Source organism: Scyliorhinus torazame, chromosome 16, assembly GCF_047496885.1.
Source record: "Scyliorhinus torazame isolate Kashiwa2021f chromosome 16, sScyTor2.1, whole genome shotgun sequence".
NCBI lineage: Eukaryota > Metazoa > Chordata > Chondrichthyes > Carcharhiniformes > Scyliorhinidae > Scyliorhinus > Scyliorhinus torazame.
The window spans coordinates 131952543-131978476 of record NC_092722.1 but is presented as its reverse complement, the minus strand read 5'-3'; the positions used below and the strand labels follow the sequence as shown (position 1 = coordinate 131978476).

Sequence of the window (25934 nt, the reverse complement as noted above, 5' to 3'; positions counted from 1 at the left end):
GAGTCATCATTTTGATTTTACGAATGAAGTTATGTGACCTACCCAACTGTTCTTTTGTCCGCAGAGTGTTGAAGCATGGCTCCGATATGATTTGACAAAAAAGCTCCAGTAACATATTCTCATGAGTATTCTGCATGTCTGTCTGGTAGTAGATCTCAATTCCACAGTTATTGTGCACCTCATTCCTTTGCTGATACACAAACCATCCTCCTATACATGACACAGGCAATCACTAGGTTATGTACAGAAATGCACCTGTCTCTCAGCATCTTAAGTGATAGGAAATTACTTTATCACAACCCTGATGAGTCGGCTTACAGCTAATTCAAACAGTCATCAGCAATCTTCAAGAAAGAGTACCAATTAGCAACAGGCTGAAACAATACATCTCTTTTTTTAAAATCAATTTTCTTCCAAGTGAGCCAAAAAAAAAAAATTAGTCTCTTCTTACAGGGCAATCTGAAATGTTTCTGCCTATTTTTAAAATTAAAATTTTTAAAACACTTTTGATGGCTTGCAAGAATTAAAGGAAAAATAAAACTTTTTGAATTAGACTTTTATCAATTTTAATTCAGTTTGATTTACAAATGCTGTATTGCAAATGCCCCAGCAACCAAAAACAGTCAGATAAAATAGGTTTGTAACTGAAATGAAAATAGGATGAGTTAATCAACTCATTCAAAATGGTCTCCTAAAATAAGCTTGAAGGGTCTATTCATGGGCAGCTAGTTTATGGTCATATCCTGTTGTGCAGTTTAATTCAGATAGGCATAAGAAATATGAAATAATATTCAAAACATTCTGCTTTTGACTTTGAAATGACACAATGCATAATTAATCCATGGCTCTCAATTTACATTCGCAGAAGGTGCCATTAAATATCTGAGTGGCATAAAGACTTTGATCTTCACTGCTTTTATTGTTATGGTGAATCGTTTGATATTATACTCTTAAAAACTAGGAACAAAATTATACTTTTAAACCTACACACCAAGGTCTCGAACTAATTAAATCGGGGGAAACAGCACAGCTAAATGCAAATGTTAAACTGCAAATTGAGGTTCAAAAGAATACGGACAGGTTCTTTGGACCAAATACTTGCACTGTTTCTAAAAATTATGTAAAAAAGAACCCAATTCCCCCCGCCTCACTACCATGTTGAAACTTTAGGACCCCTACAGATATCTAAATTATGAGCACTGTTTATGCAATTTGAGTTAAAAAGTACAGCTTTATGGTGAATAAATTACAGGGTTACAAAATAAAACTCATGTAGGCAAGCGCCTCATCAAGAATGCATTGTTATAATATAGCAGATAATTACAATGTTAGTAATACATTGCTCCTGCTGTAAATATGGATAATGATACAATAACTTTAAGAATTGCACAGAACTTTAACAATTGTACAGCACTGTTAATTTATTTTATGTCCAATCTTTGGTAACCCCTGATTTTTACTTGCACCAATTGTTCGATTTTGCGAGACTCAGTTTGAACTATGAGATGGGAGCCAGTGTTGGCTGATTATTTTTACTGTTTTATTTGTTTTCAATATAATCTTAATGATTGTGTTGGAATAACTAGTATAAAGTTATATTAAAGCGGTTACCTGCACTAAGCCTTTTAATTGTGCATTATCTTGAAGTCTGGTTGCGATGCCTTAGTTTTAATATCATCTCAATTCAATTTCCGGAATAAATAAAGGTGGAATCTCAAAAAAATAAATTATCAAGACAATGGCAAAAAAGGACGCAAACCCAACTTACGATCAGGAAGTTGCACCTCTCTATATCGGGTAAGCTGACTGGGAAGAAGAGGTTTAGTATGAGCATTCTGAATTAGGATGTCTTCGACCATCTGTATGATACTCAAAGAAGCCTAGAATGGAGAGAACACATTAAATGTTAAAACATTATAGTGAAAAGGTAATACCGTGGTATATATCTGACTGATGTTAATTTTCATTGGCATTCATCCGAATAAACTGCTGGTACAAACAATGAAAACCAAAAATCCTGGAACGAAACAACATATCAGTCAGCATTTAGAAAAGAAAAAAAAAAAGTGGTTATGATATTCCAGATATGTACTCCCCATCGGAACTGAAGGTTAAAAGAATAAGCAAGCATTTTAGTATGAATGAGTATGGGCATAGGTTTTGGCAGGGGGGGGGGGGGGGGGATCTTCCAAATTTAATGGCAGGGCATGACGAGCCTTTTTTGTGTTTCTATTTGCCAGTCAGATTGAGTTGGGCTAGTTAATAGATGGGTAGGCCTCAACACTAGACTGCAAGCAAGAAATCAGGTAAGTTGGAGAAAAGGGTGAACAGGGCCAGGCAACACTCGGAGATCAGGGGCGGGATTCTCCACTCCCAAGCCGAAGTGGTCGCGCTGTCGTGAACGCCGTTGAGGTTCACGACGGCGCGGAACGGCCCCGGTCCCGACCGATTCAGGCCCTGACAATGGGCCAGGATCGGGGCCGCGTCATCTACACGCGCCAGGCCTCGTCGCCCGCGTAAAAGCGGCGCCGCATAGATGACGCGGCCGGCGCCGCATAACGGCGTAATCCGTGCATGCGCGGGTTGGCCGGCGCCAACTCGCGCATGCGTGGTTGCCGTCCTCTCGAAGTCCGCCCCGCAAGAAGATGGGGGACGGATCTTGCGGGGCCGCGGAAGGAAGGAGATCCTCCTTCAGAGAGGACGGCCGACGATCGATGGACACCGATCGCGGGCCACCCCACATTCCAGGTAAAGCCCAGTGCAGGATACCCCCTTGCCCCCCCACAGGCCGCCCCCCCCCCCCCAGCGTTCACGCACCGCCCACGACTGCAGCGACCAGGTGTGGACGGCGCCGGGGGGAACCCACCGTTTTGGCCTGGCCACTCGGCCCATCCGGGCCTCAGAATAGCGGGGGTGCCGGAGAATCGCCATTTTCGGTGTCACCGGCGATTCTCCGGCCTGTGAAACTCAACCGGGCCGTTCCCGCCGCTTGGGAGAATCGCGGGAGGGCAATGGACCGGCGTCCCCAGAAATTTTGGCGGCCCAGGCGATTCGCCCGATCGGCGTGGGAGTGGAGAATCTCGCCCCAGATGCCTAATGGAGGAGAATGGAAGGATCTTGCAAAGGGTTGGAAATTGGAGGCTTCATTGAGGAGAATGAAGGGTTAGGGGATGATGCTGCCTGATCGTGGAGTTGGTGGAGGACGTATACTGGATCCAACAGCCAAGTGGAAAGGCACTTTCCTCTTGGATCCAGCAGTCGGTCTGCTTCCCTTTACCCGTTGGGTTTTCCAGAGGCCTAAAAAATGTGGCCGTCGGGTTAAACTCAAAATTGTGGTTGAATTACTTAAACGCAGCCTCATTGTAATATTTAAATTGCTCACTTGCCTCCTGTGAATGGTTAGGTTTGCAATTCCCTGGTTTGCCTCTTTAAAAAATGGAAATGGGCAGATTGGGATTGACATTCATATTTTTAACACCCTACCCTATCCAAACCTGCTTGCTGTGTCAGTTTGCGTTCGTCTCCCACCCTCCAGAAATTGAAAATACGAGCATATTCAGCATGGATTTCACAAGGGAAGGTTATGCTTATCAAACATCCTTGAAGTAGCAGAAAGGGTAGATAAAGGGTAATACTGTAGGCAGTTTTATATTTCCAAAAAGTAATCTCATGACTATCTATGGTCAGAACATGGTAGGCAGGGGGCATTTACCAGAATGGATACCAAGTTGACTAAATTAAATATAAAGTAGGGGCTAAAATGTAGCTACTTGAATGGAAAATGATGCAGTCTTCCATAAGAACACCATTTAAATATTAAGTTTAGACTCTGGAATTGCAAGTCCCAATGCAAAATTTGCAGATGTCATCAAATTGGGGCTGCAGTTCATACAGAGGCAGACTGCCACAAAATACAAGGCAAGATTAATAACCTTGCAGAATTGTCATGTAATTAAATTAATAAATTATCTTCCATACAATCAAGTGGGAGGTAGTACATTTTGGTAGGAAGAATAAGGGTACCATATTCTTCTTGGAAAGTGCCAAAATGGGGAGAGGAGCAGAGAAATCAAAGTAGTGTCACAGATTAAAAAGGAGATTAGCTCGCCCGTGATGGGCAGACGGACCTGTTTCCCAGGATTTTTTCAGGACCTGACGACCTGAATCGGTGGAGGAGACGAAAGGAAGAGGTTTTCCCCCCGGGGTATGGACAGTTGGACCAGAAGTGGTCGAGTGGAGCGGCAAAGATCGAAGCAGGAGCAGCGGGGACCCCAGACCGGGCGGCGAAGCATGGCGGACGGCAGGGACCAGAGGCTCACTGGCCAAGGGAGCAACAGATGGAGTTTTTTAGGAACTGCTTCACCGAACTGAAGAGGGACACGTTGGACCCGATGAGGACGCTGATGGACCGAATGGTCGAGGCGCAGGCGGTCCAAGAGAAGGCGCTAAGGGAGGTTGAGGTGAAGCTCTCCAGCCAGGCAGACACGGTAACGGAGCTAGAGCACGAGGTGGAGGAGCTGAACTCCCGCCAGAGGAGGATGCAGGAGCAGCTTGAAGAGCTGGGGAATAGAGCCAGGAGGCAGAACCTGAGGATCGTTGGCCTCCCCGAGGGCTGTGAGGGATCGGATGCGGGTGCATACGTGATGGGTATGCTCGGGGCGCTGATGGGACCGGAGGCCTTCCCTCGACCCCTGGAGTTGGATGGGGCGCAGAGCCCCCGCAAGGAAGCCCAGGACGGGCGACCGACTGAGGGCCTTGGTGGTTCGTGTTCACCGGCTTGCCAACAGGGATCGTGTGCTGCGATGGGCCAAGGCGGAGAGGAGCAGCAGATGGGAGAACTGCGAGGTGCGCATCTACCAGGACTTGGGAACGGAGCAGGCCAAGAGGCGTGCAGGATTCATCAAGGTAAAGGCAGCCCTCTACAAAAAGCAGGTGAGGTTTGGAATGCTGTATCCTGCGAAGCTTAGGGTTATGTTTGAGGAACTCCATCATTACTTCGAGTTAGGGTCCTTGGTGTGTGGGGGGAGGGCCCGAGCACTTGGGCGGGAGACAGTCAGGTGCCAAGGGGAGGGGTCAGCATAGCTAGCGTAGGTCAGGGGCACCAGGGAGAGTAGGAGAAGGGGCGGGCTAGGGCGAAGCACAAGGCGGACCTGGCAGGTCAAGCCTCGGGGGTGCAGCCGGGAAGGAGAGCAGAGAAGACTTAAGGGGGTGGGGGGGGGGGGGGGGGGGTGATTGGGGATCCCTCAGGGGATAAAGAAGTCGCTTGCTGGGAACGGCGTAGGAAACCGACAGCAGCAGCACCCGGGGGGGGGGGGGAAAGAGAGAGAGAGAGAGAGAGAGAGAGAGAGAGAGAGAGAGGAGGAAAGGGGGTTAGAGCCAACACGTGGGGCATGGGCAAACAGCTGATAGGGGAAGTGCCTTATTAATATGTTTCTTCTTTCCCACTGTTCGTTTTCAATATGTTAAGGCTTTTGTATATGGCCTTCTTTTTTATCTGTAAATGTTACAAATCTGTTTTAAATAAAACATTTCTCCCCCCCCCCCAAAAAAAAGATTAAAAAGCAAACAGGTACTGGGGTTCATTTCTTGGATAAAATTGAGAAGCAGAGAAGCAGAGAAGTTATGTTAAACCTGTTGTTCGACTTCATCTTTTTGGCACCTCAGTGTAATAACATTCAAATTATCAAATTGTACTGTACAAAAACTTAGTGATGAAAACGTTTGAATTTGTATGTATTATCGGGATGATTGCTAAATTTGGGGGTATGTTGTTACAAAGTCTTAAAGTTGACATTCATAAGTGCCAAATACGGTGATGTAGCTTTAAAGGAAGAAGACATGGATTCTTTGGGAGTGAATTGAAGTCATAAGTATTTGGGCTCCAGTGAGCCTAGATTAGCAGTAAAGAGAAGCCATAGCTCCAAAGCTGATTGGCCAGGAAGGCAGCCAGATGACTAGATGTTCCAGTGCCTCCAGTCAAAGATACAAGTTGTAGTTTAGCCGTTAGAAAGGATGTCAAGGCTGCAAAACTGATTGCATAGAAGAATGATCTTGGACTAGAATGCTCCAGGGTTAAAGATACAAATTAAGATTAGATTGTTGTGGGGATGCTGGGAGAGCTCTTGCCATTGACCAAGAGTTAGAAGTTGTTCATTGTGCTGATCCAGCTGCACACACTCGAGTTAAAATGTTGAAAAGTGACCTGTAAGAAGGGTATAAAATGGAGGTACATCAGGCAGGTCTTTGCACCGGCCAAGGATTAGCATTTGTCAGGGAAAGAGTTAGGAGTACTGCACTTATTAGGAAGTTGGCTTTTGACCATGCCAGTAAATAGATATTTGTCATAGGTTATGGGGTTGCTGTAAGAACCCAGTTTTAGGCTTAGTTAGTGATTAAAGTTACTGTCACAGGGCTCAGGATTGCCTCCGCGTAGCCAAGGTTGCCAGGTTTAATGAGAGTGAAGAAAATATAACTACTTAGCTGTCGAGGAATCGTTCAATCAGTTAAAGTCGAGCTTGGGAGAATCAGTAGTAACTGCAGTCTTAGTCATTTTGGGAAAGCCACGGTCTTTGTTAGAAAACCGTTTCCAAAGAGAGAGAAAACATAGCAGGCAGTTGTGAAGTGTGCAGCTTCAGCAGTTATGATGGACTGGAAGCTTCAATTAGTTAAGAGTGACTGGGAAGTTTTGGGATAAAAAAGAATCTTCTAGATTTGAAGTCTGAAAGCTGCAAAGGGATCTTTGACCAAGTTAAAATTTCAAGGAGGCATGATTCAAGGAACGAAGAAGAGAAGACCCCAGGATCCACGGGACAGACCAACAAGCATTGAACTGCCATGCTTTGACTAATGAAATGTAAAATATCAATCTTAATTGCCCAATAAACCTAGTTAGTCTGCCCTTGCATTCTAAATTAGTGGTTGTCCTTTTGTCGATATGGTTATTCCTTAACAAGAAATGTTCTTACTCTGGTGTTTAGTGTAGAGTCCTCCATTGTAAAGAACCCAAGTGAGACTGCACTTGGTAGTACGGGGCTCCATATTACACAAAAAAAGGTTTTTTAGGTGCAAAGAAAAATGACATCAGAACCAAGAGGTTACATCTATCCGAAAAGATTACACAGGGACTCTTGGAAGATGAGAGGATGCCGTAACAGAATTATGAAAAACTTTGATAAGGTGGACACAGGCAAGGGAGACTATAATTAGGGGTCAGAGCCACTAAAAAATTTGCTATGGAATTCAAAAGGAACTTATTCAACCAGAGAGAATGGCTATGATGTGGAGCTTGCTACCACAAGAAGTATTCCAGTGACGAGCAGTGGTGCATTTCAGGGGAAGCTAGATAAATGCATGTTGGAGAACAGGTTAAAGGATATATTGTTGGGGTTTGAGGTGAAGGATAGGAGGCACCATGTGTGGAACATAAATATTGGCATACAATTAGGCTGAATGGCTAGCTTCTGCTCCTATAAATCCCACAGAACATAGAAAAATATAGCACAGAACAGGCCCTTCGGCCCATGATGTTGTGCCGAACATTTGTCCTAGATTAAGAACAAATTAATCTACACCCCATCATTCTACCGTAATCCGTGTGCCTATCCAATAGCCACTTGAAGGTCCCTAATGTTTCCGACTCAACTACTTCCACAGGCAGTGCATTCCATGCCCCCACTACTGTCTGGGTAAAGAACCTACCTCTGACATCCCCGCTATATCTTCCACCATTCACCTTAAATTTATGTCCCCTTGTAATGGTTTGTTCCACCCGGGGAAAAAGTCTCTGACTGTCTACTCTATCTATTCCCCTGATCATCTTATAAACCTCTATCAAGTCGCCCCTCATCCTTCTCCGTTCTAATGAGAAAAGGCCTAGCACCCTCAACCTTTCCTCGTAAGACCTACTCTCCATTCCAGGTAACATCCTGGTAAATCTTCTTTGCACCTTTTCCAAAGCTTCCACATCCTTCCTAAAATGAGGCGACCAGAACTGTACACAGTACTCCAAATGTGGCCTTACCAAAGGTTTGTACAGCTGCATCATCACCTCACGGCTCTTAAATTCAATCCCTCTGTTAATGAACACGAGCACACCATAGGCCTTCTTCACAGCTCTATCCACTTGAGTGGCAACTTTCAAAGATGTATGAACATAGACCCCAAGATCTCTCTGCTCCTCCACATTGCCAAGAACTCTACCGTTAACCCTGTATTCCGCATTCATATTTGTCCTTCCAAAATGGACAACCTCACACTTTTCAGGGTTAAACTCCATCTGCCACTTCTCAGCCCAGCTCTACATCCTATCTATGTCTCGACAACAGCCCTCCTCACTATCCACAACTCTACCAATCTTTGTATCATCTGCAAATTTACTGACCCCCCCCCCCTTCAACTCCCCCATCCAAGTCATTAGTGAAAATCACAAACAGCAGAGGACCCAGAACTGATCCCTGCGATACTACATAACGTTTACAGTCAATTCATTATTTTTGAAGTATAATCGCATTATCTAGAAACGGGCATGCAATAAGATTCCACAAGTTGCATCAAGATAAATGACTCGTTAATGAGCCAGACTTTGCTGGCAAAATAATGGTGTGTTAAAGGTGCAAGCTGTTACTGGTGCTCAAAAAGAAAAAATCCACGAGAAAAAGTGTGACCCGTCATAAATTGCTCGACTAAATGCCACAACTAATCACAGGCAATATTGAATTCAAGGTAAACAATGTCACGCTACCCTTCACAAGCCTAAATGAAATTGAACTGCCCTACAGCAGTGCCATTAACATCCATTCCAAGCTGAGAGTACTGCATAGCAGAGAGAAGCAGACCCTTTTGCAAACAACTAAAGAATCAGGTTTGTATGTTATTTCTGCACGAGTCTAAGTCAATATAGATTTTTGCAGATCAGGATACGACACCACAGGAGAGGAATTGATTTTTGTTAAGCTCATCTCCCATTCCGACTGTAGCAAAGTACCATCTTACAATGTCTGTGCATTTTGTTACTTGGCAATGGTTTTTTCTGTAGCTCCATAATATAGAGCAGTGGTTTCCAACCTTATTTTACGTCATGGCACACCTTTTCACTATGAAGAACTTTGATGCACACTTCCCATTTTCTCCAACTGAACTGCCCTCTCGCCAAAGCCTTTTATCTCTTAAACCTCCCAAAAATATGTCAAGCCACCATTTAAAGCTGGAAACAAAGAGTAGGAATTAATGGGTCTTTTTCAAATTAGCAGGATTGACGAGTGGGGTACCACAGGGATCGGTGCTGGGACCCCAGCTATTCAAAATACATATTAGTGATTCAGAGGAGGGAACAAAATGTTATATCTCCACATTTGCAGATGACACAAAGTTGGGTGGGTGAGTAGGATGCAGTGATCCTTCAGTGTGATTTGGGCAAGTTGAGTAAGCGGGCAAATGAATGGCAGTTTAATTTGGACAAATGCAAGGTTATCCACTGGTAGCAAAAACACAAAAGGCAGACTGTAGCAAAGTGCCATCTAAATGGCCATAAATTAGGAGAGGGGAATGTGCAATGAGTGTTTTAAAAAAAAAAAAAACGCATTTTATTACAAACTTGTATCAAAGTAGGTTACAGCAAATAAACACCCCGGGAAACATACTTCCCAACAATCAGCTATACAGTTTGTATAGATTTTTCTCCTTTTTCATCCCCCCCCTCAGAGACCTGGGGTTCTTGTACATCAGTCGCTGAAGCTAAGCATGCAGGTATAGCAGGCAGTAAAGAAGGCAAATGGTATGTTGGCCTTCATTGCGAGAGGATTAGAATACAGGAGCAGAGATGTCCTGCTGCAATTATTCAGGGCCTTGGTGAGGCCACACCGGAATAGTGTGTGTAGTTTTGGTCTCCTTATCGGAGGAAGGACGCTTTTGCTGTAGAGGGAGTGCAGCAAAGGTTTACTAGATTGATTCCTGGGATGACAGGACAGACGCACGAGGAGAGATTGAATTGGTTAGGATTGTATTTGTTGGAGTTAAGAAAAACGAGGGGGATCTCATAGAAACCTATAAAATTCTAACAGGGTAGATGCAAGAAGGATGTCCCCATTGGTGGGGGTGTCCAGAAAGCACGGGTCAGTCTGAGGATATGAGGTAGATCATTTAGGACAGAGATAAGGTGACATTTCTTCACCCAGAGAATGGTGAGCATGTGAAATTCTTTACCACCAGAGGTGGTTGAGATCAAAACATTGTATGTTTTCAAGAAACTGTTAGATATAGATAGCATGTGGGTCGAAGAGTATCAAAGGGGGGGGGGGCTAAGAAAAGAGGCAGGATTCGGCGATCGAGTTGGATGATCAGCCATGATCAATGAATGGCGGAGCAGGCTCGAAGGCCGAATGGCCTCCTCATGCTCCTATTTTCTATTAATACTATTTTCATTAGTTTAAGAAGTGTTCATTAGTTTAAGCAGTTTACAATGAAAGCTTTATCACCATTTGCATGTCAAATATAATATTGGAGGCAGTTTCTCCTTTTATTAACTTTATTGATGTGGAGATGCCGGCGTTGGACTGGGGTGAGCACAGTAAGAAGTCTTACAACACCAGGTTAACGTCCAACAGATTTGTTTCGATGTCACTAGCTTTCGGAGCGTTGCTCCTTCCTCAGGTGAATGAAGAGGTATGTTCCAGAAACACACACATATATATATATATATATATATATAGACAGATTCAAAGATGCCAGACAATGCTTGGAATGCGAGCATTAGCAGGTGATTAAATCTTTACAGATCCAGAGATGGGGTAACCCCAGGTTAAAGAGGTGTGAATTGTGTCAAGCCAGGACAGTTGGTAGGATTTCGCAGGCCAGATGGTGGGGGATGAATGTAATGCGACATGAATCCCAGGTCCCAGTTGAGGCCGCACTCATGTGTGCGGAACTTGGCTATAAGCTTCTGCTCGGCGATTCTGCGTTGTTGCACGTCCTGAAGGCCGCCTTGGAGAACGCTTACCCGGAGATCAGAGGCTGAAGAACCTCTCTGGCTACATCGAGGGCATCTTGAAACCCATCGTACAAGGTACGCCAAGCTTCTGTCGCGACACGACGGACTTCCTACAGAAACTCAGCACCCATGGACCAGTTGAACTAGGAACATTCCTCGTCACAATGGACGTCTCGGCACTCTATACCAGCATCCCCCATGACGACGGCATTGCTGCAACAGCCTCAGTACTCAACACCGACAACTGCTAATCTCCAGATGCAATTCTGCAACTCATCCGCTTCATTCTGGATCACAACGTCTTCACCTTCGACAACAAGTTCTTCATCCAGACGTACCGAACAGCCATGGGGACCAAATTCGCACCCCAATACGCCAACATCTTCATGCACAAGTTTGAACAAGACCTACTCACCGCACAGGACCTTCAACCGACGTTATACACCAGATACATCGATGACATTTTTTTCCTTTGGACCCACGGCGAAGAATCACTGAAACGACTACACAATGACATCAATAGGTTCCATCCAACCATCAGACTCACCATGGAGTACTCTCCAAAATCAGTTGCATTCTTGGACACACTCGTCTCCATCAAGGACGATCACCTCAGCACTTCGCTTTAACGCAAACCCACGGATAACCTCACGATGCTCCACTTCTCCAGCTTCCACCCTAAACACATTAAAGAAGCCATCCCCTATGGACAAGCTCTCCGTATACACAGGTTCTGCTCAGACGAGGAGGAGCGTAACAGACATCTACAGACGTTGAAAGATGCCCTCGTACGAACGGGATAAGGCGCTTGACTCATTAATCGACAGTTCCAACACGCCACAGCAAAAAACCACACCGACCTCCTCAGAAGACAAACATGGGACACAACCGACAGAATACCCTTCGTCGTCCAGTACTTTCCCGGAGCGGAGAAACCACGACATCTTCTTCACAGCCTTCAACACGTCATCGATGAAGATGAACATCTTGCCAAGGTCATCCCCACATCCCCACTACTTGCCTTCGAACAACCGCGCAACCTCAAACAAACCATTGTTTGCAGCAAACTACCCAGCCTTCAGAACAGTGACCACGACACCACACAACCCTGCCATGGCAATCTCTGCAAGACGTGCCAGATCATCGACATGGATACCACCATTACACGTGAGAACACCACCCACCAGGTACGCGGTACATACTCGTGCGACTCGGCCAACGTTGTCTACCTCATACGTTGCAGAAAAGGATGTCCCGAAGCGTGGTACATTGGCAAGACCATGCAGACGCTGCGACAACGAATGAACGGACATCGCGCGACAATCACCAGGCAGGAATGTTCCCTTCCAGTCGGGGAACACTTCAGCAGTCAAGGGCATTCAGCCTCTGATCTCCGGGTAAGCGTTCCTCAAGGAGGCCTTCAGGACACGCAACAACGCAGAATCGCCGAGCAGAAGCTTATAGCCAAGTTCCGCACACATGCGTGCGGCCTCAACCAGGACCTGGGATTCATGGCGCATTACATTCATCCCCCACCATCTGGCCTGCAAAATCCTATCAACTGTCCTGGCTTGACGCAATTCACACCTCTTTAACCTGGGGTTACCCCATCTCTGGATCTGTAAAGATTTAATCACCTGCTAATGCTCGCATTCCAAGCATTGTCTGGCATCTTTGAATCTGTCTATATATATGTTTCTGGAACATAGCTCTTCGTTCACCCGAGGAAGGAGCAGCGCTCTGAAAGCTAATGACATCGAAACAAACCTGTTGGACTTTAACCTGGTGTTGTAAGACTTCTAACTTTATTGGTTCATGCTTCTTACTTCTGTCTTCTTCCCTTACTGGGAACATTTTTTAAAACTTCCCTACTGTTTTGTTTTCAACCTCTCCCTGACTCCCGTGCTTATCCAGGCTTTTGTGCTTTCGCTTTTTCCACAGGGGCACAGGGCTTTTGTCTTGAACTTCATGGATGGCATCTCCAATTCCCAATGAACTTGGGATCTCCTGAACATGCGTCAGCAAGGAAAGCGTTGTACATGCGTGGTTCGGAATGTTTATGTTGTGAACCCGAATCGTGCGTTTGTTGGGAAAGGACCACACATGTGCAGTTCTGATTTTTTATATCAGTTAGGCACATGTACCTAACCAATGTAAAAAATCTGAACTGCGCATGTTTGGTCAATTCCCAGCCAGAGCTTGCATGGGAGGCCTGAGGTTCATTGTTACTTGGATATGCCAATCACGGAGCTGAAAACAAAGATTACATTTACTTCATTTGCATCTATGTTTGATCATTTTGAATCTTATTTTGCAGCACACTTGTGGAACCTTCACGGCACACTCGTTGGGAACCTCTGCTATGGAGGTACAAAACCACTAAGAGAAGTCTATAGAAAGAGGAGTTCAAGAATATGGCTGGTCATTGGGAAGAGATGCTTAGATTTAGCTCACCCAAGATGAATTGAGTGCAATAGATAGTTTTGACTATCATTGTATGGTAATGTTTGACACCCTCAAGATACATACATAGAAGATAGGAGCAGGAGGAGGCCTTTTGGTCCTTCGAGCCTGCTCCGCCATTCATTACGATCATGGCTGATCATCCAACTCAATAGCCTAATCCTGCTTTCTTCACATAGCCTTTAACCCCATTCTCCCAAGTGCTCTCCCATCTAGCCACCTCTTGAATATATTCAAAGTTTTAGCATCAACTACTTCCTGTGGTAATGAATTCCACAGGCTCACCACTCTTTGGGTGAAGAAATGTTTCCTGGTGTCTGTCCGAAATGGTTTACCCTGAATCCTCAGGCTGAGGTCCCTGGTTCTGGACATTCCCATCATTGGTAACATCTTCCCTGCATCTACCCGGTCTAGTCCCGTTAAAATTTTATAAGTCTCTATGATATTCCCCCCTCATTCTTCTGAACTCCAGCGGGAACAATCCCAACCTAGTCAATCTCTCCTCATATGACAGTCCTACCATCCCTGGAATCAGTCTGGTAAACTTTCGTTGCAATCCCTCGAGAGCAAGGACATCCTTCCTCAGAGAAGGAGACCAAAACTGCACACAATAAGCCCTGTATAATTGCAGCAACACATCCCTGCTTCTATACTGGAAACCTCTCGCAATGAAGGCCAAAATACCATTAGCCTTCTTTACCACCTGCTGCACCTGCATGCAGGTCTTCAGCGACTGGTGCACAAGGACACCCAGGTCCCGCTGCTCTCCCAATTTACAACTATTCAGGTAGTAATCTACCTTCCTGTTTTTGCTTCCAAAGTGAATAACCTCACACTTATCCAAATTATACTGCATCTGTGCTCGATTTGCCCACTCACCCAACCTGTCCAGGTCATGCTGTAGGATCCCTGCATCCCGTCACAATTCACCCTCCCACCTAACTTGGTATCATCTGCAAACTTTGAGATATTACATTTTGTTCCCTCATTCAAATCATTAATGTATATTGAGAATAGCTGGAATCCCTGTGGTACCTCACTAGTTACTGCCTGCCAATTTGAAAAGGACCCATTAATCCCTACTCTTTGTTTCCTCTCTACCAACCAGTTTTCTATCCACCTCGATATATTTCCCCCAATCCCATTCGCTTTAATTTTGCACAATAACTTTAGGAACGGATTTGGATTTGATATATTGTTACGTGTACCGAGGTACAGTGAAAAGTATTGTTCTGCGTATCATCCAGACGGATCGTACCATATATGAAAAAAATCATAGGAAGTACAGAAATACACAATGTAAATACATAGACACAAACATTGGGTGAAGCATACGGAGTATGCAGTAGTGAAGATGTATGAAGAGATCTGATCAGTCCATCAGAGGGTCATTCAGGAGTCTGGTAACAGTGGGGTAGAAGCTGTTTTTGAAACTGTTAGTGTATGTTCTCAGACTTTTGTATCTCCTGCCCGATGGAAGAAGTTGGAAGAGAGAATGCCCACGTGGGATGGGTCTTTGATTATGCTGCCCACTTTCCCAAGGCAGCGGGAGGTGTAGGCAGAGACAATGGATGGAAGGTGGGTTCGAGTGATGAACTGGGTTGTGTTCACAGCATGATGATTATCATGCTACCATTTCTTATTGGATTATTTTTTTGTTTCCTTTCCCCATCTCAAATTGGCTTCCAGTTAAGTAAACAAAGTAAATGTTGGCCTATTTTTAGATATAATTTTGGAACATCTCTATCTACTGTTATTTTCAATAAATCAGTTTTTTGCAATGTTAAATTGCAAAAAATAGTATTTTTTAATAATTGTTTGATTTAAATTGTTCAATTCATAAGCCATGTAGAAGACAATTGTGAAAAGATATTTTAAAAACACACTATAATTTGAACTGAAATGCTTCAATAAGTTGGCAATCCTTGTCAAATGCATATTCAGAGTGAATGCTTAAAGCCCCACAATGAACTCTTGTCCAAAGTAATGAGTAATAATGAGTAATAAGAACTAGGAGCAGGAGCAGCAGCCCCTCCACCATTCAATATGGTCATGGCTGATCTCCTCTCAGCCTCAGCTCCACTGTCCTGCCCATTCTCCATAACCCGTAGGCAGCACGGTAGCACCGTGGTTAGCGCAGTTGCTTCACAGCTCCAGGGTCCCAGGTTCGATTCCTGGCTTGGGCCTCTGTCTGTGTGGAGTCTGCACGTTCTCCCCATGTCTGCGTGGGTTTCCTCCGGGTGCTCCAGTTTCCTCCCACAGTTCAAAGATGTGCATTGATCATGCTAAATTGCCCATAGTGTCCAAAAGGATTGGGTGGGGTTACTGGGTTGCGGGGGATGAGGTGGAGGTGTGGGCTTGGGTGGGGTGCTCTTTCCAAGGGCCGGTGCAGACTCGATGGGCCGAATGGCCTCCTTCTGCACTGTAAATTCTATGATTCTATGAATCTCTTATGCGGGGCCTTCTGAAAGTCCAAATATATCACATCGACTAACTCCCCCTTGTCAACTGTACTGGTTACATCTTGAAAGAATTCCAACAGATTTGTCAAGCATGATTTTCCCTTCATAAATCCATGCTGACTGATTGATCCTGCCACTGTTTTCTAAATCTTCCGCTATAAAGTCCTTGATAATGGATTCAAGCATTTTTCCCACAACCGATGTTAGGCTTATTGGTCTGTAATTCCCTACTTTCTCTCTACCTCCTTTTTTGAATATCGGAGTGACGTGTGGTACCCTCCAATCTGCAGGGACTGTTCCAGAGTCTATAGAATCCCGGAAGATGACCACCAATGCATCCACTATTTCCAAAGCCACCTCCTTAAGCACTCCGAGATGCAAATTCTCAGGCCCTGGGGATTTATCCACCTTCAATCCCATTAATTTTCCCAGCACCAGTTCTCTACTAATGTTGATCTCCCTCAGTTCTTCCCTCTCACTAAACCTTTCATTCTCCAACATTTCTGGTATCTGATTTGTGTCCTCTTTTGTGAAGACAGAACCAAAGTATAAACCAGCTTCATATTTATCAATCACATGGAGTGGGATTAATAGATTGAATGACCTGCACACCAGCTCTGCAGTAGTCTCACAAAGTCTGACGCTTCCTATTTTTGGAAATGTTGACTTTGCTGCCTTGTTCATAAGATGGGTAGAACGGATTTCAAATGAGAAATATTTTTGTTTATTTATTTTAAATTTAGAGTGCCCAATAATTATTTTCCAATGAATGGGCAATTTAGTGTGGCCAATCCACCTACCCTGAACATCTTGGAGTTGTGGGGGTGAGACCCACTCAGACACAAGGAGAATGTGCAAACTCCACACGGACAGTGAACCGGGGCCCAGATCGAACCTGGGTCTTCGGTGCCGTGAGGCATTAGTGATAACCACTGCACCACCATGCCACCCTGAGAAATATTTTTGTTTAAAGCAGGAAATAAATGCTAGGGATATTCAATACACAAATTGTAAAACGACACCTTTCGAGTTTAACATTTGGAATTAGGAAGAATTTCTAACACCTTATGCTTTGCTCAACAGGAGACAACATAGTTGGTGAGCTGACATTTTAGCTTAGACACAGCCAAAACCCATTTAGATCGTTAACAGTAAGGTGTGTGCAAGGAATAAGCAAATTAAAATATTCTTGTTAAAATGGATGTAGTGTGGCATGGTGGTGCAGTCTCACGGCAGAGGATCTGGGTTGGATCCCGGCCTGTGTGGAGTTTGCACATTCTCCGTGTGTCTGCGTGGGTCTCACCCCCACAACACAGGCAGCACGGTAGCACAATGGGCTGCATGGTAGCATAGTGGTTAGCACTGTTGCTTCACAGCTCCAGGGTCCCAGGTTTGATTCAAGGCTTGGGTCACTGTCTGTGTGGAGTCTGCACGTTCTCCCAGTGTCTGCATGGGTTTCCTCAGAGTGCTCCAGATTCCTCCCACAAGTCCCAAAAGACGTGCTGTTAGGGAATTTGGACATTCTGAATTCTCCCTCTGTGTACCCGAACAGATGCCGGAATGTGGCGACTAGGGGCTTTTCACAGTAACTTCATTGCAGTGTTAATGTAAGCCTACTTGTGACAATAAAGATTATTATAACACAAAAAATGTGCAGGATAGGTGGATTGGGATAGGTGGACTGGCCACGCTAAATTGCTCCTTGATTGGATAAAAAATAATTGGGTACAGTAAATTTATATAAAAATAATTTTTTTATTTTTTTTAAATGGATGGGGTAAGTATCGTAATTGGGACTGGGACTAGAAAGAGATCAAATACTCCACTGTAGACATGGTTGTTTACTGCAGTGAGAGGGAAGCAAAATAAAATACTGTTTGGGGACCAAGGTCAGAATTGATTAATGAAGATGTGAATATATAGAGGACAGGAAAAGAACTTGGAACAGATCTTAACTCACAACAATTGTTAAAGGGACAGCAACAGCTGAGGCAAAATGATGTTCAGTCACTTATGCAGTTTACACTGGTGCCCAGACCTCTGCCATTTTCTGTGGGGCCCTAGGGTCAGAGTGAAATGCAAGACCCTGCTGGTTCAGGAGGAAGCAACTAGTAATGTGCAAATTGAGGTCCTTCAATGTGTATAAGATGCAGACTACAATTTCAAGGTACAAATATGTGGAATAATCGGTGTGCTTTTCCCATGTTTAGCCAACAATGAACCATCTAACTAATAATCCTGATGGAGTTTGCACATTCTCCCCATGTCTGCGTTGGGCTCACCCCCACAACCCAAAGATGTGCAGGGTAGATGGATTGACCACGCTAAATTGCCCTTAATTGGGAAAAAAAAAGAATTGGGTACTCTGAATTTTTTTTTTTAAGTTGTTAATTTTACCAAGAAGTACACTTTATTGACTTTTGAACGTTATTTTTGAGCTGGCCAGATTTCTCTACAAGCAAGGCAACATTTAGTTGAAAATGCATTTTCAGTCGGTACATGCTGTTGAAACATAAATGCAACTGAATCATTTATGGTTTGTCAAACTGCATCAGATGATCTATAAATGAGTTACTAGATACAGGTTCCTAAAAATGGTGCATTTTGCAAACAAACCAACACGTAATATTAAAGCATACCGTATCCTAGGCTTTACTTATAGGGAAAGAGAGAACAGGAACAACAGGTTATGTTAACTTGATAAAACACTGGTGTGTCCAATTCTAGGCACCACACTTCGGAGAGATGTGAAGGTATTAGAGAGAATGCAGAAGATTCACAAAATTGGTTCAAACTTCAGTTATGTAGGTAAGAGTGGAAAAACGTGGACTGTTCTTGAAGAGATGGTGGAGATATTTGATGCAGGTATTCAAATCATGAGCAGCCTGGACATAGCAGATAGATAGGTGGTGTTAGAATCAAGAATGCAGTGGCAGAGATTTAAGGTAATTGACAAAGAAGCAAGAGAGACATAGGGAGGAACTTTTTCATGCAAGTGGTTTAGATCTGCAATGTACTGCCAGAGAGTGGTGGAGGCAGGCTTAATCAAGGCATTCAAGAGAGAATTAGATTATCTGAAAAGGAAAATGTGCAAAGTTACACAGGTGGAAAGGGAGTGACACAAAAGGAATTACTCATATGGCGACTAGAAAGACATGATGGGCTGAATGGCCTCTTCCTGTGCTGTAACAATTCTGAAAACAGAACTTAGTTTCATCTTCTTTTGAGGAGGCTTCCGGTGGTGGCCATGGAGTGAACAGTCGCACATTTAGCAGCTCTTGCCTCTCGTGGTCTTTTAACGGCTTTTAAGCTGGATTTCTGCGGGAATTTCTCAACATAAGTTGATAAAAGCAAGAGGAGAAGGAGGTGACCCCCAATTTATGGAACCGCGCCCAAAAAGCAGTCGCAAAGGGAGAAATCAAAAGATGGATGGAAACAAAACTCAGAAAGCAGCGGGTACAATGGCAACGAGGCAAAGTTCGGCCGCGTCTGCCCAATGGATGATGGACTAGTTGGTCAAATACTTGGATGGGAAGTTCGCCCGGCATCACAAGGAGTGTGCTGAGGACCTGATTCAGGCGGTGGCGTCGATTAAGGGGCTGTTTGACAGGGTGGAGGAGAAAGTGAAGACTCAGGGACAGGAGATTCAAAAGCTGCAGGAGAAGGTGACGGAATGAGAGGAGGAGTCCACAGCGATGGCAATGGAAATTGGTATTCGACAGGAACGGCAGAAGCGGCTGTTGGAGAAGATGGGAGACCTGGAGAATCGTTGTTGCAGGCAGAATATCCGGATCGTTGCTGTGCCAGAGGGAAAGGAGGGATCAGATGCCAGTGCATTTGAGGGGAAGATGCTGGAGAAGCTGATGGGGGAAAGTTTGTTCCCAAAGCCATTGCAGGTGGACCGGACCCATAGGGCTCTTATGCGCAAGCCCCAGGGTCGTGAGCCCCCGAGGCAGATTGTGGTACGGCTGCATCGGTTCCTGGACAAGCAACGTATTATGAATTGGGCTAGGCAGACAAAACGGTGCATCTGGGAAGAGTCAGCGATCCAGGTGTATCAGGATTGGGGAGCAGAGCTTGCAAAGAGATGGGGGAGTTTTAATAAAGTCAAGGCGGCCCTGTATGCGAAAGACATAAAATTTGGACTGTTCTACCCAGCCCGTCTCTAGATGACATACGAGAACCGGGAGCTATACTTTGTCTTGCCGGAAGAGGTGGTGGTCTTTATGAAGGACAATAACTAGGTGGATGCATAAGGACTTTTAAAGCCTAAACTGTGGTGGACTGAGTTTTCTTATAAGAAAGGGAGGAAAAAGGTTTTGTGCGGTTCTCTCTTTCTCCATCTGGAAAAGTCTCAACCTTTCAATTCTGTAATTTAAGTTGCGACTTTCGGGAGGAGAAGGGCTTTTTCTGCTTGATTTGATTTTGATTTGTTGATGTATGTACCGAATTGCAGTGAAAAGGATGATGTTTTTTCTCTTCTGTTGGAAAAAAGATGGTTGAGTTTCTGCATGCACAATTATTTCCTATCCTGTTTGATTTTTCTTCTATTGTTTTGGTTCTGTTTGAAGGTGACGGGATAGATAAGATTCTGTTAAGGGAGGGGTTGGGCCTCTTTGCGAGGGCCTTGCGGGATTGTTTGTTTGCTTTCTGTGTTTGATGTTATTGTGTTGAGAACTTATGTTTGGGGGTGGGGGGCGGGGGTGGGAAGAGGAGAGAGAGAGAGAGAGAGAGAGAGAGAGAGAGAGAGAGAGAGAGAGAGAGAGAGAGAGAAAATCGGCAGTTGGTAGAATGTCAGGTGCAGAGAGCTGCTAGGCTAGCTGGATAGTTAGTTAATGGGAGCAAAGTGGGGGGAGACTGCTGATGTGGGGGGGGGGGGGGGAGAGAGAAAAGAGCGAGAGAGAGAGAGAGCGGGATTGGAGATGGAGAGCAGTAGCTGTTGAGGGGCAGACCAAGGGAGGTGTGGGGCATGGGCTAAGGGCTGGTCTAGGAAAGGTCATGGATGATGTGGGAATGTTCGTGGACTGAATGGGCCGGTCAAAAGGGCCTGTGTGGTTGCACACCTGAGACTGTTAAAAGCGGATGTGGCTATGCTACAGGAGACACACTTGAAGCTGGGAGACCAATTTAGATTGAAGAAGGGATGGGTCGGACAGGTGTTCCATTTGGGACTGGACTATAAAACAAGGGGGCCGTTTGGGATTGGACTTTAAAACATGGGGGGGTGGCTATCCTGATTAACAAGAGGGTGGCATTTGAGGTGGGGAGGAGAGAGGAGGAGAAGACTTATTATGGTCAGTGGGAAGCTGGAGGGAATGGCAGTGGTGCTGGTAAATATTTACACCCCAAACTGGGATGATGTTGCATGTGTTAGGAAGGTGCTGGGAAAGATCCCTGACCTGGACTCGTTCCGGCTGGTTATGGGGGGGGGTGACTTCAACACGGTCCTGGATCCGAGACTGGACCGGCCAAGTTCTAGGTCAGGGAAAGTATCAGCAATGGCGAAGGAATTGCGGGGGTTCATGGAGCGCATGGTAGGGGTGGATCTGTGGAGATTTGGGAGGCCAAGGAGCAAGGAATATTCATTTCACTCCCATGTGCACAAGGTATACACCAGGATAGATTTTTTTGATGAACACGGTTAACGGAGGTGGAGGACACGGAGTACTCAGCAATTGTGGTGTCAGACCACGCGCCACATTGGGTAGACCTACGGGCAAGCACGGGAAAGTCTCAGCGCCCACAGTGGAGATTAGATGCTGGGCTGTTAGCGGACGATAAGATTTGTGAGCGAGTGAGGGAGGCAATCCAGGGGTACATAAAAAATAATGATACGGGAGAGACTGAGGCTGGGAGTGGTATGGGAGGCATTGAAGGCAGTTATCAGAGGGGAATTTATTTCGATTCAAGCCCATAGGGAGAAAACTGAGCGGGCGGAGCTGGACAGATTGGTAGGAGAAATCTTACAGGTGGACAGGAGGTATGTGGAATCTCGAATGAGGTGCTCCTGAGGGAGTGTCAGAGACTCCAAATGGAATTTGGGCTCCTTTCCATAGCTAAGGCGGAGGGACAGCTGAGGGCGGCAAAAGGGGCAATATACGAATATGGGGAGAAAGCTCGCAAAATGATGGCACATCAGCTGAGGAAGCAGGAGGCGGCGAGAGAAATAGGGAAAATAAGGGACATGAGAGGGAAGGTAGTGATAGACCTGGGGCGGTTAATGATGTGTTCTGTGAATTTTATAGTTGATGATATGAGTCGGAAAACCCCCAGCCAGGGAGGAGGGTATGAATCAATTCCTAGAGAGGCTAGAGTTACCGAAGGTAGATGAGAAGCTGGTGGAAGACCTGGGGGCCCCAATTTGGCTCGGGGAGGTGATAGATGCAATCGGGTAAGGCCCCGGGACCTGATGGATTCCCAGTGTTCTCTGGGTTACTGGGGCTGCTCCTGGTTAAGGCTTTTAACGGGTCTCGGGAGTTGGGAGTACTCCCCCCAACGCTATCACAGGCATCAATTTCTCTTATCCTGAAACGAGATAAGGGCCCGGAGAACTGTGGATCGTACAGGCCAATTCCCTGTTGAACATCGATGTTAATTTGCTGGCAAATATCTTGGCCACACGTATAGAGGATTGTGTCCCAGAGGTAATCGGGGAAGATCAGACGGGATTTGTGAAGGGCAGGCACCTGACGTCCAACATTAGATGGCTTCTTAATGTTATAATGATGCTGGCTGAGGGGCGTGATGTTGAGGTGGTAGTAGCCATGGACGCGGAGAAGGCTTTCGACCGGGTGGAGTGGAAGTACCTATGGGACATTTTATGCAGGTTTGGGTTCGGACAGTGATTTCTGGATTGGTTCCGGCTGTTGTATCAGGCCCCGACGGCAAATGTAAGGACCAACCGAGTCCGGTCAGAGTATTTTAGTCTCTGCAGGGGGACAAGGCAGGGATGTCCACTCTCCCCATTACTGTTTGCCCTGACCATAGAGCCCTTGGCAATGGCCCTTAGATCATCAAATGCCTGGCAGGGGATGGGGGGGCACGGCGATATTGGGTTGTGTGTGGGCGGGTAAAACTCAGAGTAAAGAAGGCACTCCTGGAACGGGGTCGTGGAGGGGGGGGCTTGGCTCTCCCGAGCTTTATTAACTAGATATGTTAATGTGTTAAACTGTGAAAATGACAAATGCTTCAATAAAACATTTTCTAAAAAAAAGTTTTACTTTTGAGTGTACACTGATCAAAGTGAAAATGGTATTTTTTTCCTCTTGCTGTTAAAAACATTGAACAAATTTGACTTGGTGTCAGATTGCAAAACATTACATGAGAAATGCATGAGATTTTAAGTAACAATTTTCCCTCATTAAATGATGCATGAATTTTGTGAAATATTGCTAATATCCTCAAACAAAGAAAAAGTTTTTAGTACAATTGAAGGTATAAAACTAACCTGTCTTGTTATATTGCCATGGAGAAGAGCTTCGATGTGCAGGCGTGACAATAATTGAGGTATAAAGGCCTTGAGGCGGCTGAGAGTGACATCTGGAACAGATATTTAGACAACTAAATCAATCACACTTCTAACGTATATACTGCATTGCTGCAGAAAAACAATATAGCATGGCATAAAGTATTTATATAGAAATTGAGAAAATGCAACAATCATGAATTCAAAGCCGATTTGTCCCCAGTGTATTTGTTCTTCATTCACGTTGACTTGAATTCAAAGGCCATTGTTGACAGCACAGAACAACAGTCTTGAGTGATGATGAAGAAAGGTATTTTATGAATTTCATTTTTTTTTAAAAAATATAAACTTACTTTTCTTTGCATGGATAAGTTGTGATGATCCATCTATAGCATTATTTCATGATCTTTATAGATTAACGGAAAAAGTGGTTTTAATTGTCCTTCAATCAGTAACGAAAACGGTCTAAATTACAAGTTATGGCTTTACTCTTTAGTCTGACACATTGCAAGTAAATCAGTGTTATCCAGTATTATGCAGCCATCTACGTCACAAATTAAAATAAATTGAAAAAAAAAAATGAAGGTTGCACGTAATTTTTTTTTTTAAAAAACACATTTTATTCAAACTTGTATCAAAGTAGGATACAGCAAATAAACACCCCAGGAAACATTCTTCCCAACAATCAACTATACAGTTTGTGCAGATTTTTCTCCTTTTTCACCCCCACCCCTTCCTGCGACGAACAGCTCCTCAAACACGGTCACAAACATCCCACACCTTTTCTCAAACTCCCCTGCTGAGCCCCTTAACTCATACTTTATCTTCTCTAACCACAGGAAGTCATACAGGTCACCCAACCATGCTGCTACCCCCGGTGGCGATGCCGACCGCCACTCCAGCAAAATTCGTCGCCGTGCAATCGGAGAGGCGAAGGCCAAGACATCGACCTTCCTCCTCTCCATGAGCTCCGGCTTCTCTGAAACCCCAAATCCCTTCCACCCACAGCTTCTGCAATAGCCTTTGCATGATCCTCATGCATTTCTTTCCTCTGTTTATGGAATTCCTCCTTGATAAAAGTCATCAGTTCCTGTATCTGGGGCCTTACCGCTTGCCCCTCCTCCGCCTGCATGCTGGAAGAGACTGTCTGTGAAGCACAAGACTGTTTCAACTTTCCAACCAAACCTCTCACTGTTTTCTGCCGGGTCCGGTGACCATAAGACGTACCATTCCAGGGGTAAACTACTTCTCTAACATTCACCTACGCCGTTTCATCAAATTTCCACCCGGATCTGGGTAAAAAGAGCCCTTTTCTGTGACTTTGAACAGGAACAGCCCTTTATGTGACCAATCACTCCATGGTCACAAGCGGAAGTATGCATGTAATTTCTACCAGCAATAAATATTACTGCAGTTAAAAATCTGCAGTATGTATGCTGAAACGGATAAGATGCCGTAACAACATTTCAGTGAAAATAAACTTTCTGCACACATTACTGAATGCAATTAAATGTAGAGTGCAAGGTTTTGGTCCAACAAAATATATGGAATACAAGGAGCAAATTAAAATGTTAGCCATGTTAGTTATCTTTTGGTTCTGCTTGCAACATTTTATTATACACTGTAAATAATAGAATACATGGCAAGTAGTGTTATGATCGTGGAGAGTAACATTAGGACTTTGTTTAAACTCTTTAAAATAAAGATGTTACTTGTAATTCAACAGAATTTTATGGTGGGCTAAGTGGTGAAGAGATTTTCCAGGGATCAACATTCCTCGATTGTTGTCCACACGCAGTCAATTCATTTAAATGTGTAATTGCTTCAAATATTTTGCTCAGCCATGCATGCGCACTATGACTTGTATGCAGCCTGCACAATGTCTTCCAGGTAGCAGAAGGGACATGCAAGGGCTGTGTAATTTTTAAAATGATTATTCACAAGTTCTTCGTCCCTGTGACACTGCTTCACTCAGGCTCCAAATTTTTTTATTGTTACTGTAAGATCCTGACGATCAAACTATCTGAAATAGCTGCTCGCTTGACACGTGTCGAGGTAGTCACACCTTACATGAATTAAAATGGTTGCGGAAGTCAATCATTGCAAACCCAAGACAACGCTACAGATAATCTTTGCTGTAACATTCGGAAAAACCATCCTCAACTGCTTCATCAACAACCTTTAATGATCTGGTTGTGGCCTCAAATTCATTTTCTTGTCCAACTCCTTAACAGATCAAAAGACTGTCTAATGCAGCCTTGAATATATTCAATGACCCGGTTTCCACTGCTCTCTGGGGTAGAGAATTCCAAAGATTAAAATTCTGAAATTGTGCCCTAGATTATTCAACAATGGAAGCATCTACCCTGTCAAGCCCTCAGAATATTTTTTTAAAATAAATATATTTATTCAAATTTAACGATTTTCAACAAAACACTCCAACCAGAAAAAGAAAGCATAAAGCACAAAACAAGCAAAAAATATACATGAGATTTCCAACAAAATACAATAATCCTCCATTTAGCAAATAAACACGCCAGTAAGGAAAAAACGCCCCACT

General features: G+C 44.5%; 1 protein-coding gene across 7 annotated transcripts in view; it reads right to left on the bottom strand.

Moving 5' to 3' along the window:
• Positions 1 to 25934, bottom strand: part of ide (insulin-degrading enzyme) — a 233845-nt gene that overhangs the window by 66604 nt on the left and 141307 nt on the right. For all 7 annotated transcript variants that reach the window (XM_072479084.1, XM_072479086.1, XM_072479085.1 and 4 more), the window contains exons 18-20: positions 23357 to 23448; positions 1769 to 1880; positions 43 to 210 (exon numbers count right to left, since the gene is read on the bottom strand). In XM_072479084.1, the coding sequence (XP_072335185.1) occupies positions 43 to 210; positions 1769 to 1880; positions 23357 to 23448 (372 nt within the window). The remainder of the gene's footprint in view (positions 1 to 42; positions 211 to 1768; positions 1881 to 23356; positions 23449 to 25934) is intronic.